The sequence below is a fragment of the Mauremys mutica genome, chromosome 12 (genome assembly GCF_020497125.1).
Source record: "Mauremys mutica isolate MM-2020 ecotype Southern chromosome 12, ASM2049712v1, whole genome shotgun sequence".
Classification (NCBI taxonomy): Eukaryota; Metazoa; Chordata; order Testudines; family Geoemydidae; genus Mauremys; species Mauremys mutica.
Genome location: NC_059083.1, coordinates 51,510,394 through 51,528,238, shown reverse-complemented (window position 1 = coordinate 51,528,238; position 17,845 = coordinate 51,510,394). Strand labels below are relative to the sequence as shown.

General features: G+C 53.5%; 2 protein-coding genes across 3 annotated transcripts in view; both read right to left on the bottom strand.

Moving 5' to 3' along the window:
- Positions 1–17,845, bottom strand: part of LOC123345325 (maestro heat-like repeat-containing protein family member 1) — a 315,313-nt gene that overhangs the window by 11,501 nt on the left and 285,967 nt on the right. The window lies entirely within an intron of this gene.
- Positions 1,170–16,167, bottom strand: LOC123345323 (E3 ubiquitin-protein ligase TRIM39-like). Of its 2 annotated transcripts, none has more exons than XM_044982112.1 (7): positions 15,951–16,167; positions 12,451–12,872; positions 10,673–10,768; positions 9,065–9,295; positions 8,522–8,544; positions 8,319–8,422; positions 1,170–2,095 (listed from the first exon to the last, which is right to left on the bottom strand). In XM_044982112.1, the coding sequence occupies exons 2-7, from the start codon at positions 12,865–12,867 to the stop codon at positions 1,539–1,541; spliced, it is 1,428 nt and encodes a 475-aa protein (XP_044838047.1). In that variant the 5' UTR covers positions 12,868–12,872; positions 15,951–16,167; the 3' UTR covers positions 1,170–1,538. The 2 variants fall into 2 exon arrangements, with proteins under 2 accessions (XP_044838047.1, XP_044838046.1); XM_044982111.1 differs by having other exon boundaries at positions 1,174–2,095; positions 15,801–16,167.

Below are 17,845 nucleotides of genomic sequence, written 5' to 3'. Positions count from 1 at the left end.
CAAGGTTGCCCCTGTCCTGCCTGGCTGATGTCAAGATCTCTCTGAGAGATCATCGCCTCCCCACCACCTTTGTCCAATAGGCTGAGGTCCTGCCAAAGGCCCTTTTGATGTCACTGCCTCACCCACCCCTCCCCTGCAGTGCTGATGTCCTGCCCCTGTCCAGCCACATTGGATGTTTGAGCTGCTTCCCCTGGATCACCCCATTCAATGACTCTTCATTGTGGGGATGACACCGACTACGCAGTAGAACATGAGACGCTCTTCCCCATGCTACATTCAGTTTTTCACAAATTAGCAGACTTTATGGACAGAAGAGACAATTACAATGTACAGAAGAAACAATGGCTAACAGGGAGTTTCGCAAGGGAGTTCTCCAGGTGAAGGAGGAGCAAATACAGCATCTGTGGGGTAAGTGACTGTCTGTAGTGTGTGTTTGGGGGTTACTTGCTGTGTGCTGAGCTCACGTTTGTCAGTCTGTTTGGTTGTTTGAAGGACCATGTGCTCTGGCTGACATTTGGAGGCAGGTTTGAAAGCTTGAAGCCTCTGGTAATTGGCTGAGCCTTAATCAGTGGGCGGGGCATTCACTCAGGCAAGGACTTTAGAAAGCCAGGCACAAGCGACCAGGGGCTGCTAACAGGAACTCCCTGTTCCTAGCGATAGGAAGAGAGCATTGGAGGTTGGGGACGTGTTTTGTTAATTGATGTGAGAAAAAGAAAGGAAGGGTAATATCTTGATTACCTATTATATGTAGATGGAAAGTTAACAATCACATGAATTAATGCTGACAGAAGTTCAAAGATTATTATATAATCTTGTGTGATTTCACAAATATATTGCTTTATTAATGCTACCATTTTTAACCTATTAATTTTCAAAGGTGTAGTGCAGGAGGTGGGTGCATGTGCCCTGCCTTCCAGAGAGAACCAGTCAAGACAATAAAGAGAGGGGGAGCGGGAAAGAGAGAGCAGCTGCACATGTGTGTAATTGTGATGTTTATGACACATACATGGTAACTGAACAACCCAGTCTGACAATTTAATATTTTATTAAGATAAATATTTTGGATTTCCTGAAATTCCACAACTGAAATACAAATGACATTATTTAGAGAAGTTAAACTTCACTATAGATTTGAGGGAAAGGGAAAAAACATGTAAATAATTCAATTTCTACAAATATATTTATATGCTTGTTTTTGAGATACTGTTGAAATGTAAATTAAAATATTCTTGTATTTACATCTTGTTACAATAATGTTTTCTAAATTAGAATAATCCTTTTTCTTTCATATTTTACACGGAGATTTCACAGGGGTAGAAAATTCTGACAGGAGTGAATGACCCCATCCACCACCACCTGCTACCCGTGGGGCAGGGGCTGGGGAAAGGCGGGGCTGGGGGTTCCCAGGTGTCCGGTTTTCAACTAGAACCTCCAGTTGAAAAGGGAAACTGGCAGCATCCGGTTGCTGCAGTAACTGACCCCCACCATGGGAGGTGGGAAGAGCAGAAGGGCTGGGAGGGCCAGTCTGTGCTGTGGGGTCACTGGCAGGGACCGAGATTCCCTCCGGCCTGAACTGGGACCGGGCAGATTATCAGGGGAGCCGCGTTTGTACCCCCAGCGTTGCGACAGGGATTGAAATAAGGGCGGAGTGTCCCGGAGAAGGTGCCAGTGAAAGTGAAGAGATGGGACCTGTCAGTCACATTGTAAAATGAGACCTCGCCCGCCTCATAGTCCAGGAAAATCCCCACCCGGCTGGGCCTGACGCTCACGGGGAGGGGGGTCGAGGGGGAGGTGCAGGCAGAGTATTCCTTATCCTTCAGTATGAGTCTCCAGTAGTTTTTGTGTGTGAACTTACCCTTCCTGCGCACAGATTCCCTACAAACCCCCAGGTCCCAGCCTATCTTGTCTCCCACCTCCACCTCCCAGTAACGCCTCCCGCCCACGAACCCCTCAGCGCCCAGGACAATGGCATATCTATCAAATCTCTCAGGGTTGTCAGGCAGATCCTGGCGTTTGTCTCCATGTCTCACACGTTTCCGATCCTCAGACAGGACGAGTTTGGGATTTGCCGTGTCTGGATCCAGAGTCACGTCCACTGGGGAGAGAGTCACAGAGTCAGGGCCGGGGACAGAGGCTGGTCACTGGGATCAAAGGGAAATTAACCTGCATCCCCGTTAATCGCTGGGGGTTGTTGCCTGAGGGGAGTCAAGGCCCCTCTGCCTGGAGGAGACAATGAGGGGGAAGGGCAGGAGGAGCAGGGGAGGGGTGAGAAGGTGTCAGGGGAGGCGGGGGAGGGGAAGTTACAGGCTGATGCTGGGAGACTAAAGAGGAGGGGGAGGTGACAGGAACAGAGGGGGTGGAGGAAGGGGCAGAGGGGAGGGGCACAAGGGCTACGGGGTGATAAGGGAAGGGAGGGGCACCAGGAGGACAGGGGTGTGAAGGGAATGGCAAGTTCGAGGGGGCTGCAGGGGAAGAGGGGAGGGGTGGGCTCCATGGGAGAAGAAGGGGACAGACCCCAGGAGGCTGTGGGGGGCAAGGGATGGGGAAGGCACCAGGGGGCAGAGGAGTGTGAGGCAATGGGGGGAGCTTCAATGGGGCAGGGGAAATCAAGGGGCGGGTGAGCTGCCAGGGGATGAGATGATGAAGAGTGGGGGAGGTGGAACCATGAGGGGGGAGCGAATGAACAGGCATTGGTGCCAAAGGGGCAGAATGGGGGGTGAGGGAGCAGGTGAGCAGAAGGAGGGCAGAGACAGGGGTGTGGAGAAGGGCAGGCCCTAGGGGGGGCAGAGGCGTGTGCAGGGAGATGTGGGCACCAGGGGGGCAGAGGGAGGATGAAGGGAGGGTGGGACCCAGAGGTTAGGAGAGGGGGAGGGGAGGGGTGGGGCAGTGCTGAGGTGAGGGGAACGGCTGAGACCAGGGGTCCCAAAGGGGGGTGAGGGAAGGGACTTGCACCAGGCAGGCAGAGGAGGCAAAGGAAACAGTAGGCACCAGGGAGACAGATGAGGCCAGGGTAGAGCTGGGACTTGGGGCAGAGGAGGAGCTGGCACCAGGGGACTGGAGGGGTGGTGAGGGGTGCAGGTGTCACAGAGCCAGAGGGGGAGGGGAGGGGCAGGGGTGAGAAATAAAGAGAAGGCGGCATGGGTGATGGTGGCAGATGGGCGAGAGGAGAGCAGGGTCAGTGGGGCAGAGGGTGGTGAGGGGATGGGCACCAGGAAGGAAGGGGGCAAGGGGAGGGTCAGGTGTTGGGGGGCAGGAGGAGGGAAGGGGCAGGCAGCAGAAGGGTGGGGGGGAAGGGCAGGTGCCAGAAGATTGAGGGGGTTGAGCAGAAGGGCAGGCACAGGGAGGGCAGAGGAGGGGAGGGACAAGCACCAGGAGGCAGAGAGGGGTGAGAGGCAGGGCAGGTGAGTCGAGGGAGGTGTTAGCAGAGGGGATTGGGGAGAGGCAGGTGCCAAGGGGTCATAGTGGGGTTAGAGGAGGGGTGGGCACAGGGGGATGAGGGAAGGGGCGGGTGCCAGGGGTCAGAGAGGGTGGGGAGAGGGGCAGGCATCAGGAGTGCTGAGGGGAGTGAGAAGGGCGAAAGTCAGGGCAGCAGAGAAGGGTGAGGGGTGGGGTGGGAGACATGGGACAGAGGAGAGAAAGGAGAGAGGTGGATGCCTGGATATAGCGGGGGTGTGAAGTGATGGGAGGGCTCCAGGATGCAGAGGATGTTTTGGGGAGAGGGGCAGATGCCAGGATGGCAGGGGGAGAAGGGATGGGCTCTTCCAGTGGAGCAGAGATGGGTGGAGGACAGGGGCATGTGCCAGGGTAGCAAAGTGGGAGTAGAGGGGCAGGAACCCAGGGGAGCAGAAAGTGGGTGAGGGAGAGGCAGGCCCCAGGGAATCTCTGTTGCTTTCGGGCCATGTGTGGTTGGTTTCTCGCTCAGAGCAGGTCGGTGCTGTCCCCACACACACTGTGCATGCAGCCCTGCCCCAGGGGGAGCAGCTGGGACTCTCCCATACTAGTGGGTCTCACAGGCCCCACCTTCCAGCCAGGAAAAACCCCCAGCCAGCCCCTCCCCTCACCCGGCCCAGCCCCACCCCCACGGGGGCAGTGGTTTCTATTGGGCTCACTTGGGGGGCAGTACAGTGGAAGATTTGAGGGGGGGTATAAATGCTCACTAATGGGCTGTTGCTAATGAGGCCAGGGCAGTGGGGAGGGGAGGGGGCATTTCACCACTTACTGCCCCCTCCATCTGGGAGAAGCTGCACCAGGGGCCAGTCCCAGTTCACACCTGCACAGCACGTCTCCACTAGGGGTTTGCACTAGTGCAGCTACATCAGTGCAAGGAAACCCTGGCAGACATGGCCTGAGACACTGCTGTGCCAGGGGCCGTAACCCCTCCCCTCACTGGGGTTATGGATCATTAATTACAGGGTCACTGGAGCAGAGGAGCTGGACTCTGGGCTCCCACATGTGGGCCCAACACACTGGGGTGCAGAGTCATTCTCACCCCCATGCTCTGGCCCAGGGCCCATGGCAGTGTTCAGACACTGGGGGATATCAGATACCTGGAGTCCAGAGGTTCAAGTCCTCATAGAATCACATGGGGAGATTGAACCTGGGGCTCCCAGCTGAGGGCCCAGCCACTGGGCTAAAGGCTACAAGAGAAGAGGCAGCACCTTTTTCTCTTAATTGAAACTAGTCAGCAAACTCGACATGGATTCACGAATAGTTTCTGTTGACCCAAAATAGAATTTTGCAGCAAATATACTATTTTTCCAAAACATTTCACCCAGCTCCACTGCAAATCTGTCTGAGCAACTTAGGAGCCCCAATCCCAGTGACTTGCAATGAGAGACTGTCAACACCCCCAGAAACGAAGTTACAGGCAGGCCAGGCTCCGAACATCAGCTATGAAACACTCCAGAGTGACCATGGCAGCTGGCAGCTCAGAGTCCCTGCCAGGGGCCTGGGCTGGCATGTGGCTGCCTGTACCCAGCTCAGCAGGGTGTTACTGGGCCATGTGGACAGGACCTAGGGTTGGCACTTGTCCATAGAGTTGACAGGCGTCTGTGTTTTTATTGGGACGCCTGGTCGAAAAGGGACCCTGGCGGCTCCAGTTGGCACAACCGACTGGGACATTAAAAGTCTGGTCAGTGGCGCAGTGGGGGCCCGGGGCTAAGGCAGGCTCCCTGCCTCCCTAAGTCTGGGCAGCTCCTGGAACTGGCCACCAATTTACTTCCCTGGAGTTTGAAACTTTTCTAGCAGAACATAACCAAGTGTCAGCCATGGTCAAGCCTCCCTTTGAATACAGGTTGGTTCTGGGGGTGGGGGAAAATGTATCAAGAGGGCTGGTCCTTTTAGGGGAGTCAGGGACCAGACTACCTGTGACAGGCTCCTGTAAGGGAGAATGAGACAACCCAGACCAACCTGGAAGTAATTAAATCCCTAGGTGGCTAGTTGGCAGAGAAACAGCTAATGAGGCTGATAAAGGGTTACCAGGGCTCAGCTGAAGGGATCCTAGGGACAGGAAGCTGCTGAGGAGAGGAGCTCCCAGGAGAGCTCACCAGAGCAAGGAGCCTGGAAGGGGCTCCTAGAGCAGTGGTCCCCAAACAGTGGGTTGTGCCCCCTCAAGGGTGTGGAGGAACATTTGGGGGGCCTGACAGGGCCTGGACCAGACCCCATGGGTGGTGGGAAGGGAACGTAACCCAGCCCTGCTCTGTCCCCAGCTCCACTCCAGCCCCACCCTAAGCCCCAGCTACATATCTGGCCCCGACCTCAGCCACCGACTCCCAGCCCTGCTCCAGGCTGAGAACCCAGCTGCAGCCCCAGCCCCAGCCCCAAACATTGTTCCGCCACCAGCCAAAGCCCCCAGCTCCCGGCCCCAACTGCGGGTCCACTTCCAGGCACGGCCCACAGCTTCTGGCCCCAACCGGAGCCCCGTTCCTGGCCCAGCTCCTGACAGCAGCTCCCAGGGTGGGGGCGCAAACCAGGTAAGGAAGTGCTTGATCAAAAATGTTTGGGGACCACTGTCCTAGGCAGAGGAGCTCCCCTAAGGGGGAGGAGCTGCAGAGATGACAATGACAGCAGCAGCAGCAGCAGGATAGAACCCAGGAGAGCTGCCCCTGGCTGGAGAAGGTGGATGCAGAGAATAAAGGCACAGTCTGAAATGACTCAGCTCCAGGAGGGAGGGCTGGAGTCATCTGATTCCAGGATGGAAACTAATCCAAGCCCAGCTCTGGGAAGGACTGAGGACTCCTGACTTGAGAACAGTGAGGAGCTTGAGTGAGAGCTAGAAGCTGGAGCAGAGTGAGGGAAAAGATTTTATTTCGGGGTTTATTTGGACTCAGAGTGGAGCCCAGCAGAGGACTTTTCTCTCAAATCTTTTAGACTGTGAGGCGTAATTTAAGGAGTGCTGAAGAGGATAAACTGAGGCAGGAACCTTGCCAAGACACCCTGAAGTGGCTGAGGGTGGTACATGAGGGTCTCACCCTATGATAAGTCTACACACCTGGAACTCCTTTAACAGAACTGCTGCCCCTTCCCCACGCAGACAGAGCCTCGCACTCTTCAGTCTGTCTGTGTGGGCCCCTCACCACAGGGTCTGACCTCAACAGAGCCTGCAGCACAGAGTGGGAACCTGGACCAAACACAGCACAGGATTTGGGCACCCACCTGGCTTCCAGTGTCCCTGTCCCAGCTCCCTGGCTGCTCTCACTCCCCCACAGCCTCCAGCTCCCCCGACCTCAGGCTGCCTCTGCCCTGTCCTGTATCCTGGGGTTGACTCAGGGCCCAGCGTTGAGCCATCATGGTCACTACAATACTGTCTGCCACCCCCAGAAGACAGGCACAGGATGGGCTCAGGGAGGAGCTGGCCCCACAATAGGACTCTCGTGCCCCCTCCCCCAATGTTTGCTGCTGCCCTTGCTGGGCCTTGTCTGCACTCAGACCAGGAGCTCTGTGGGCCCGGCAGCCCCTTGCTGTGTCTCTGCAGGGCCTGGCTCACTCATGGGCAGGGGAGGGGTCAGCGCTAGGACAATAAGCCAGGCTGGGGCAGGGGCTGGGAGCTCTGGCAGCGAGGGCGGTGCCAGCACCAACAGCCCTGCTGGAGACCCTGGGCCTGGCCAGCCTGGAGCAGCCAGTGAGTGACTCAGGGCCTGGGACCCTGCCCAGGAAGGGGCTTCTGGGGGGCTGACAGGAGGCTCCCCAGGGGCTGGTGATCCCCTAGAACGAGGCACTGAGGTGACTGGCTCAGGGTCCCGACAGGCTCAGGGGCCAGGGATGTGGAATGGCCCAGAGCCCAGCTGTGTTCAGGGCCCAGTGGGCACAGACTGGGCTGGGTTGGGGGCAGTGAATGGGGAGGGGAGCAGGGATGTGCTGGCTCCAGCCAGTCACAGAGAGGAAGCTGCTTCCCCCACAGCCTGAGGTTCCTGCTCCCCGGAGCCCTGAGATCCTGGCCCTGCAGCCGGCACCGACTGCGCAGGCTCCATCGGCCGGGACAGACACACCCAGCTTGGCCCCTTCGACTGCCCCTGCTGGGGGTGGGTGGGAGGAGGGGAGCAGCGGGGGTAGGAGGAAGGGGCCAGTTCAATGATCACAGACCGAGCTCACTGAACCTTCCCACCCCCCTCTCCTCTGCCTTAGTTTCTTCTCTGTCCCCCCTCGCCGTCAGGTTTGTGCCTTTGCCCCTGGTCTCCGCGCTGGGGTTGTGGGAGGGGTTTGGACGGGGGCAGCTCATGCTCAGCCGTTGTGACAGGGTCACACACTTGTGAGTGAGTCTCACTCACTGAGCAGCAAACCACTGACCCAACCTCACACTGGGCTCTGCTCAGAGCAGACGAGGGGCCCGTCGGATTCAGCTTCTTACCCAGTAACTCACGGCCCAGGTCAGACCGCAGCAGCCAGACCGGCCCCTTGTCCACCTCAGAAAGCTGGGCCAGCCTTGACTAACGGGGGCTGGGGCAGTGCTGAGCGGTACCCACACAACGCAGCCCCCACATGTCCCAGGAGAGAGGCACAGACACCTCATCCGTTACCTGTCTGTGCAGCTCCCAGCACAATGGGCCCAGTCCAGGCCTCACAGCACCTGGCTCAGGGACACCCATTAACTCAGCCATGGAGGGGTCAGGATGTCAGAGTGACGGGGCCTGGTCAGATACCTGGGCAAGTACCAGCAGGTGGTTGTAAGTAGCAGGCAAACTGCCCAGCACTGAGCACATCAGCCTCCAGCTCTCACAGCTCCAAGCCTGTCAGCTGGGTCCATGCGTGTCCCGGGGTCCCAGACTCAGTCCAGAGCCTCAGGCACAACACAGCTGAATGTCCCAGTGGAATCCACTCACCCACGAATCTCTGCAGCGCTTCCCTCATGTCAAGGGAAATTTTATACACGTTCTTCAGGTCAGTAGAAACAGCTTCTGGTTCCTGGAGTTTCACATTCTCACTCCTGTGAAGAAAACATCCCCTCATCACTCAGCTGCTCTGTACACACAGCATCCCAGAACCACCACCATGAAGTTAAGAGCAATGAACATGGGAAACACACCTGCTCAATGTACTTTTCACATCCTGAAAGGAAAAAGAGAATCAATGTTCTGTATTAACACAATGTGCATAAAACTGAGGGAGTCTCACTCTGGGCATCAAACTTTCACCTAGAAAATAGATCAACCCTCCCAGGCTTCACTCTTTTGTGGTAAAATCTCATACACTATTTTGCATTAAGACTTGTTTCATTTATGTAGGTGAGACAGGAATTTAGTTAAAGGATTCTCCCTTCTAGGGACCCAACCCATCAGTATCTGTGTTTATCGACTGGGTTGGGTCCAATGTTCTAGAATCAGCAGGGATGGATTCAGCTCAGTATCATTCTTATATCATCCGTTTAATCTCCCATGGCCTCACTGGGTCTCCATGAGGAGAATTCCCCTCTACCATGAACTGGGATATTTTGGAACTGATAGAGCCCTTAGCCAGATGTTCTGTTTCTCAGTAAACCACAGAACACATTTACGCTAATTGTTCAAATCCAGACCCAGGGATCTGAGTTCTAATTCTGGATGGGTGGAGAATTTTGATGCCGTCTCACCTTTAGCAACTCGACAACTGGTTGCTGACACTTCTCCTCGATCTCTGTGATCAGCTGCTGCAGACAGGAGCTTTGCTGAGAGAATTTGGTTACATTTTCCCTTAGTCTCTGCAGAGTCTCCCTCTCCTCCTCCTCCAGGCTCTGCAGAAGCAGCTGTTCCTCCTCTCTCAGCAGTGTGTGCAGTTTGTTAAATTCACCTGCAATCATCTCTCTCTTATTCTTCACTTTGCTCTGGAGATAGAAAAATAGTAAAGGTACAGAGAAAACATGAGCCAGATGTTGAGTTTCACTGACTGGACCTCTGTCCATGAAGCATTGGATTAGGTCAGTATCAGGTTTGTAAGGCTATTTACTTCTTTGGGAAACGTCACAGTAACAGTGGCAGCTGACTGGGATGCAGTGGCCACAGGATGGCAACAGAGGCTGCAAAGTGGCCAAGTGGCGCCTGGCTTGACACTGACCTGCCCTGGCTCTGCTCACTCAGGGGGTGTCCACACTGCAATGAAGGTGTGACAGCACCGTGTGTAGACACACCCGGGCTAGCTTTGATCTGGCTAGCTCGGGTACTCGTAGCTATGAGACCGCAGCAGCAGCACAGGCTGTACAAGCCCACCCAGACCCCTGGGTATTACTCAATGACTAGCCTGCAGCTGGCTGTTGGGGCCATGTAGATGCACCCTAGGGGCAGATTTTCCACAGAGCTCCACACCCGCAACTGGGTTTGATGTTCAGAAGAGCTCAGCTCCTAGCATGGCTCCAGCCCAGCCAGCTGAGTGACTCTGAACCTCACCGATGCTGGGGGAAGTGGGGGGGCAAATCATCCTCCCAGCTCCAGTGTCTGGCCCAGGCACTGGGCAGATTCACTGCAGGGATGGTGGGTGCCGAGCGAGAAGGAACAATCTGTTTCCTCCAGGCTGCAGAGAAGCTGCAGAGCTTTGTCATGGAGACCACTGAAAACCGATGGCTGTAGCAGCCGACACATCCTCCCCATCTGCAGGGGGGAAACAGGATCCACATAATAGTGAAAACACTGCACCCAATATTGAGAATTTGCCCCTATCAGATCTCAGGGGTGGGTCTGCACCACTGTACAAGGGCCAGGAACTGCCCCTCCTCCGCCTACACGAGCTGCTGTGCTGAGATCCCCACCAGAGACAGAGCCTGATGCTGCCAGCACCCTGGATGGTAAGTACCATAGGCCGGGGAGGCTGGGCTTCCTCAAACAGGATGCAGCGCCCCTTTCTTTGGAGGATGCTGCAGATCTGCTGCATTTGGAGTGCTGCCTGCACTCCGCCCGGGGCCCTCGCTCCCGCTCTTCCCCCGAAGCAGAGCGGGAGGGGAACGTGGACAGGGCCTAGGGGAGCGGAGGCCAAATGGGGGTGGAGCAATGGGCAGGGTGATGATCCGGGCACAGGGGAGGTTCCGGCACTCACGCCCAGCCTCCCCAAATGCTGGAGGCATGCGCTGCCCCTGGCTGGCACCAAGCCTGTGCAACGGAGCAAACAACCAGAGCAGGTTCATAACCTCCTCCTGGAGCTTTACAGCCCCGTCATTCCTGGGAACGCTGCAGGGGGAAGGGCTCAGGGAGGAATAAACCTGGACACCCACCTGCCACTCCGTGGTTTTCTTCTCCTCTTTAGACGTCAGGGCCAGGACCTCTTCCAGCTCCTTCCTCAGAGGGCCCAGGGCTCCCTGGAGTTTCTCCTGCGGGGACATCGTGTGTGATAAACAGCCATTAGTCTGCCTGTCCGATGGGTGGACAGTACTGTACACATTGGCATTTCATACACGAGCAGTAAATACCCTGGAAGCGAGCAGCAGTCTGGGCTCTGCTGGCCCCAAAGTTCCCGTGGGAGCAGAGACGCCAGTCTCAGAGCAGGGGCTCTGCTCCCTGCAGACACACAGGTCTTCTCAGAGCCTGTGTCTGAGCTAAAGCTTCATATCACTGAGCACAGGCCAGAGGGGAAACAGCTGGGAAGGTTCTGAACGATCCCTCCTGCCGTTGCCAGTGAAGAGGTTGGGGCAGCACCTCGCTGCACTGTACCCAGACCCAGGCCAGGAACAAGACCCCACGGTGCTCTCCTCTGTCCAGGCTCCATGTGGCCTCCCTCAGGCAGCAGCTGAGCACTGAGCCAGGGCAGTCCCATTAACTGCACAGGGTGAAGCTGTGATGCAGCTGGAGGTCAGTGAGGAACAGGAAACACTCCGTCTGGGGGAATGTGCCACCCATAATTATAACTGCTCCAGAGCTGTAATAACCAAGGGCTCTCTTCCCCTTTGACAGCGTGTGATTCATTCACACAGCACAGCAACGTGCTCCTGCCCCGTCAGCCCCGCTCTGTGCAACACCCCTGGCAGCCCCCCAGAGCCGCCTCCTGAGCCCCCCTCCAGAAATGTCCCCATTTCACTCTCTCTTTTCTCTGAGCCCTCGAGTTCTCTCCCGCTCTCTGCCCAAGGGCCCAGGCTGCTGCTGCAGCTACTGCTGAGAGCTCCTGGGGAGCTGTTCGGTGACACCTCTGCAGTGCTGCTGCAGGGAAGCAGTGAGGGAGGGAGCCAGCAGGGGCTAGTGAGAGACAGGAGGAGGAAAAGCAGCCTTTGCATCCAGCAAAACAGCTTCATCAATGAGCCGGGATCAGAAGGGGGATAGGAACAAAAGTGGCTGGATTCTTTGAAGCTCCACCCACAAAATAAGCTCCACCCACGTGAGTCACCAAAAGGAGACACCATGATCTGTTCTAATGGTGCATTGTTCAAAACAGGATGGAGTTGCTGATTGGCTCCAAGGGGCTCCTGGGGCCGGACTCCCCTCATGGGACTAGAATGTACCCCTGGACTCTGCTAGGCTCTCTGGGCCTGGTCCTTCTTTACTGGGGGGAAATGGGAGGTGGCATCTCCCTAACATCACCCGCTTGTGGCACTGGAAGGAGGCAGCACTGGCAATAAATTGTGCCGAGCTGTTATTCTCCCTCTCCGCTCTCACACGGGGAACAAAATAATTAACAGTGTTGATATTTAAATGATCAGTTCTCCAGTCTGAAGGTAACACACTCGCATAGACTGGCCTGCAGCTCTTGTGATTTAAACCTCACTGACTGTTAACACCGACCGTGGTGTAAAAATTCCACGTACTTCAGCAGTGGAAGCTGGGTTTGAAAAACATTCAGAATCTCAGAGAAAAGATTCCCACAGCAGGTATCTTAAGACTTGATATTCTGATTCTGTCGTCACACTGCCAGGTCATTCATTTTGCTATATCATCTCCCGTACAATGAAGGCTTTACAGAGCTGAATGATGCATCACACCCATGATAGGCAACTTTCTGTGAAATCAGCATGTAATTAAAATCCAGAGTTATTACTCATTAAACTTGACAGCAATTCCCTACCTTGTACTCCTGGGCAGCCTCCTTTATGGGAACCACCCTGTGATCTCTGTGATCCCGGGACAGATGGCAAACCACACAGACAGAAGTTTGATCCTCTTCACAGAACAGTTTCAGAGTCTCCTGGTGTTCCCCACACACCCTCTCCTCTCCTGCTCCCTTTGCTGCCTGTAAACTCAGCCGTTTGGCTATTTCTACAACATTTGCCAGCCGCCTGTTCGGCCTGAGGTTTCCCTGTTGCACAGTTTCTCTGCACTGAGGGCAGGAGACGTCTGTATTTGATCCCTCCCAGCACTGGGCGATGCAGGCTCGGCAGAAATTGTGCCCACAGTCTATAATCACCGGGTCCTTAAAATACTCCAGACAAATGGGGCATGTAGCTTCCTCCTGGAGACTTTCCACGGGGTTGTCTGTGGCCATAGCTCCTGTCATAAACAGATAGTTAAGGGTTAATGTCTCTTTTACCTGTAAAGGGTTAAGAAGCTCAGTAAACCTGGCTGACACCTGACCAGAGGACCAATAAGGGGACAAGATACTTTCAAATCTTGGTGGAGGGAAGTCTTTTGTTTGTGCTCTTTGTTTTGGGGGTTGTTCACTCTTGGGACTAAGAGGAACCAGACATCAATCCAGGCTCTCCAAATCTTTCTGAATCAGTCTCTCATGTTTCAATTGTGTAAGTAATAGCCAGGCAAGGAGTGTTAGTCTTATTTTTGTTTTCTCAACTTGTAAATGTTCCTTTTTGCTGAGAGAATTTTACCTCTGTTTGCCTAAGGCTAGAGGGGGTTCCTCTGGGCTATATGAATCTGATTACCCTGTAAAGTATTTTCCATCCTGATTTTACAGAGATAATTTTTACCTTTCTTTCTTTAATTAAAAGCTTTCTTTTTAAGAACCTGATTGATTTTTATCTTGTGTTAAGATCCAAGGGGATTGGATCTGGACTCACCAAGAATTGGTGGGGGAAGGGCAGGGGGATGGTTAAATTCTCCTTGTGTTAAGATCCAAGGGGTTGGATCCGTGTTCACCAGGAACTTGGTGAAAAAGCCTCTCAAGGCTGCCCAGGAAGGGGAAGGTTTTGGGGGGACAGAAAGTGATCCAGACAAAGAAATTTCTGGATGGTGGCAGTGTTACCAGATCTAAGCTAGTAATTAAGCTTAGAAGTGTCCATGCAGGTCCCCACATCTGTACCCTAAAGTTCAGAGTGGGGGAGGAACCTTGACATGGTGAGCAGCAGTGTGGGAAATTGTGGGGGGAGGGGGAATCAGACAATATTTTAGTCAGACAGACAATTATTTTATGACAGACACAGATTCAAAAAGTTAAAAAGTGTAACATTTGTCAACATCTCATGTCAAAACATGCTAAGTAAATATCCTTAAATTAAACTCTAGTAAGTTCTCAAGCAGAATTTTTCTTACCGTACCTATTTGTCAATTTCAGTTCTTATCAATGGAAATGTTTTTTCATCAGTTTGTGTGGGCAAAGTGAAATCAACATTTACCGACATCTACCGATAAAATCTAATCCTTTCAAGTCTAGGGATATTCAATTCACAGGCCAAAAACATTGGTTAAGCAGGAATCAATGTTTCAAAGGCCTGATGCTAACGTAGGCTAAGGCAGCTCTGCCTCAGTCAGTGTAAAGGAGACGCAGTGTCAAAAGTGTTGCCAACATTCATGATTTTATAATGAATCTCATGAACTGAACAATGGCCAGACTGGGTCAGACCAATGGTCCATCTAGCCCAGTATCCTGTCTTCTGACAGTGGCCAATGCCAGGTGCCCCAGAGGGAATGAACAGAACAGGTGATCGCGTGATCCATCCCCTCTCGCCAATTCCCAGCTTCTGGCAAACAGAAGTTAGGGACACCTAAACAAAGGAAGTTTCTAGCTTTCTTGGTTGCAGAGGAAAACTTAAAATGTGACATGAGTGCAGGGGGAGGGATAACTCAGTGGTTTGAGCATTGGCCTGCTAAACCCAGGGTTGTGAGTTCAATCCTTGAGGGGGCCACTTAGGGATCTGGGTCAAAAATTGGTCCTGCTAGCGAAGGCAGGGGGCTGGACTTGATGACCTTTCAAGGTCCCTTCCAGCTCTATGAGATTGGTATATCTCCAATTATTACCTTTTTTATTACCAGCCTAAAGCGTGAGAATCAGAAGGCAAATAGAAAACTCAACATTTTTTTTTTATTTTAGTCTCACAAAAGGAATCGCATCATTTTGGGTGTACTGACTCGTGATTTTCAAAAGTTTGGGGTTGACAATACTGTGCCACTGAGAACTCAGGCCTTAAATCCCCATCCCCCATGGAAAGCCCCCTAAGTTACTGCCATCATTTATCTAAAACAGCAGAGTTAACAGATAGGGAAACAGAGAGGGCAAGGTGTGGGAATGTGCATGGAGCTGGGCTGTGGGCCCAAGCAGCAAATGAGCACAGCCCCCCTGACGTAAAGGAATCACTTAGAATGCTCAGATTTATATTTAGGGCCTAGCCATTTTGCCACCCCAAGCATGGCGGCACGCCGCAGGGGGCGCTCTGCCGGTCACCGGTCCCGTGGCTCCGGTGGACCTCCGGCTGCCGTGCCTGCTGAGGGTCTCCTGGTCCCGCGGCTCCACCTCCAGGAGCCACGGGACCAGCGGACCCTCCACAGGCACATCTGCGGGAGGTCCACCGGAGCCGCCTGCCGCCCTCCCAGCAACCAGCAGAGCACCCCCCACGGCATGCCACCCCAAGCACACGCTTGGCTTGCTAGGGCCTGGAGCTGCCCCTGGCTTAGGCTCATCAGGCTGCTGTGCAAAGACACCTGTACCTGCCAGTAGTGTGGGGGCAGAGTCAGGGCAGTGCCTTCTGCTGATGTTACTGAGCATGCTCAATCTTGTGTGAGCATGGTCACTACAAGCCAAGCAGCAAATCAGGGGCTGCGGGGGGAGAGGCACATGGGTTCATTTGTCTCCCTCCTCCCCACACAATCAGGGCCTGCTTTAGGAAGTGCAGGGCCCCGGCAGGGATGACTAAAAAAAACCCCAACACACGTGGGGCTTGTACTCACCGGGCAGTGCTCCGAGACTTCAGCAGCAGGTCCCTCACTCACTGCAGGTCTTCAGCAGCACTGAAGGACTCACCTTCAAAGTGCGGCTGAAGACCCAAAGCACTGCCAGGTGAGTAAAAATTAAAAAGGCACCTCTAGCCAGGGAAGGGATTCTCACTGGGCATGGGGCCCCATTCAGGGGAATTGGTGGAATAGGCCTAAAGCCGGCCCTGCACACAATAGCTCTGCTGCTGTGCCATGTGGAAGGTTGTTACCCTCATTTAAAGAGGGGAAAGTCAGGCCCAGACAAAAGAAATGACTTACCTGACTTCACCCAGAGCAAAACTTGGATCTGTGCAGACTAACTTAGCACCTTAACTACAGGACAAACCTTTCACTCTGCAGCCAGAACCTGGGAGAGAAGGAGAAGGAGATGGATGGGGACACACAGACACAGAGTTTTCTGATAATCACCTCACTGATACTCCCCACAGGCACTAGGCCACTCTGTGCAGAGTCAGGTGATAATGGTGAGATCACCAGTCCCTGATGTGGGCTTTCAGGGGGCTCTGCTATCCCATGATTGGCTTCCTTTGATTGGCCCCTGGCATCTAATTAGGCCTAGAAATCTGCTTCACTGCCTTTGGGCTGTGTCTCTAGAGAAACCTGAGACAGGGGTTTTACTTTTTTATTTACCCTTCCTGTACCTTTTCCAGCTCTGGGCTCTCTCCTTTTATCCCAGGCCTTGTTTCCCCAATTGGTTGCAGCTGTGGGTGCCTGTCTCCATGATTGGCAGCTGAGGCAGCTGTGTGGGAGCATCAGGCTGCTTGTCTACAGGCTGGAGAGGTTTCCCTCCCCCTACAAAACTCTGCTCAGTATGGGCTGGGGGGTGTAGACCCATTACAGGTGGACAGGAGTGAAAGTGAATCATTTTGTGGACACAAAAACAAATGGATATAAACTGGACACTAGGAAGTTTAGACTTGAAATTAGACAAAGGTTTCTAACCGTTAGAGGAGTGAAGTTCTGGAACAGCCTTCCAAGGGAAGCAGTGGGGGTAAAAGACATATCTGGCTTCAAGACTAAGCTTGATAAGTTTATGGAGGGGATGGTATGATGGGGTAGCCTAATTTGGCAATTAATTTGGCAATTGATCTTTGATTATCAGCAGGTAAGTATGCCCAGTGGTCTGTGATGGGATGGGATCTGAGTTACCGCAGAGAATTCTTTCCTGGGTGTTGGCTGGTGAGTCTTGCCCACATGCTTGCCATATTTGGGGTTTGGAAGGAATTTTCCTCCAGGGAAGATTGGCAGAGGCCCTGGAGGTTTTTCGCTTTTCTCTGCAGCATGGGACATGGGTCATTTGCTGGAGGATTCTCTGCAGCTTGAGGTCTTCAAACCACAATTTGAGGACTTCAGTGGCTCAGACCTAGGTTAGGGGTTTGTTGCAGGAGTGGGTGGGTGAGATTCTGTGGCCTGCATTGTGCAAGGGGTCAGACTAGATGATCATAATGGTCCCTTTTGACCTTAAAGTCTATGAGTCTATTTTTCAGGCCTGCTCTGAAATGCTCAGGCTGTGTCTGATACCTAGTCACTTACTGTGCTCAGCTGCCCACACAGCCCCATCTCCCCTGTGGAAACAGGGTTAAAGGATTTAAATATAGGCTTCTCAGTTGTAAGAAAGGGAGCAACTGCCATGGTAAGTCTTAGCCTGATCTCATGGGACCCATATAAGCAGGGCTCACATCAGAAGCAGGTGGGAAGACAGCTGAGTAGAGTCAGTGTGACCCAGCCTTGAGACAGTGATGTTTTGAGAACAGAAATGAGAAAATACAGAAATGGGCAGGACATAACATAAACAGACTGCAGACGTTTTTAATTAATGCAGGCCACTGAAATGTATAAATTCTTGTGTGATATTGTTTGTACTTTGGAGAAACTGAGGCAGAGCTGCTCTCTGCCAGCTGTATTCTTCCTTTGCAATTGCTCAAATAAAGTTGTCTCTGATTTTGTTGCTTCCAATCTGAGAGTGGAGTTTGTTTCTTCCACACCCTCCAGTTCTGTTTTCATTTGCTAGACAAGCTTTCCACTGGGGATCCCTCATTTCTGAACAGATCCCTGTGGAGAAAAGGATAAGAAACAGAAACACAAACATCTCTCCCTCACCCACAGTTTCTGCCAGTCCCTGCTCCTCATCTGGTGCAGAACTAAATTTAAAACCAGCCCACTGGGGTTGTGAGCAAGTAAATCTCCTTCCTCCCCCAGCAGCTCCCCTAGGGCAATAACCCAATACCTCCCCCACCATATGGACATTGGCTGAAAGTCCATCTGATGGCAGCTCAGGGACCTGTGGAATGTGCTGGGATCTC

What these genes read in the sequence shown, in the direction of transcription:
- LOC123345323 (XM_044982112.1), bottom strand. Translation starts at nt 12,867, where the DNA reads ATGGCCACAGACAACCCCGTGGAAAGTCTCCAGGAGGAAGCTACATGC. An exon ending in AGGCTGCCCAGGAGTACAAG is followed by an intron (nt 10,769 to 12,450) that starts GTAGGGAATTGC and finishes ATGTCCCCGCAG; the next exon opens with GAGAAACTCCAGGGAGCCCT. An exon ending in AGAAAACCACGGAGTGGCAG is followed by an intron (nt 9,296 to 10,672) that starts GTGGGTGTCCAG and finishes TTCTATCTCCAG; the next exon opens with AGCAAAGTGAAGAATAAGAG.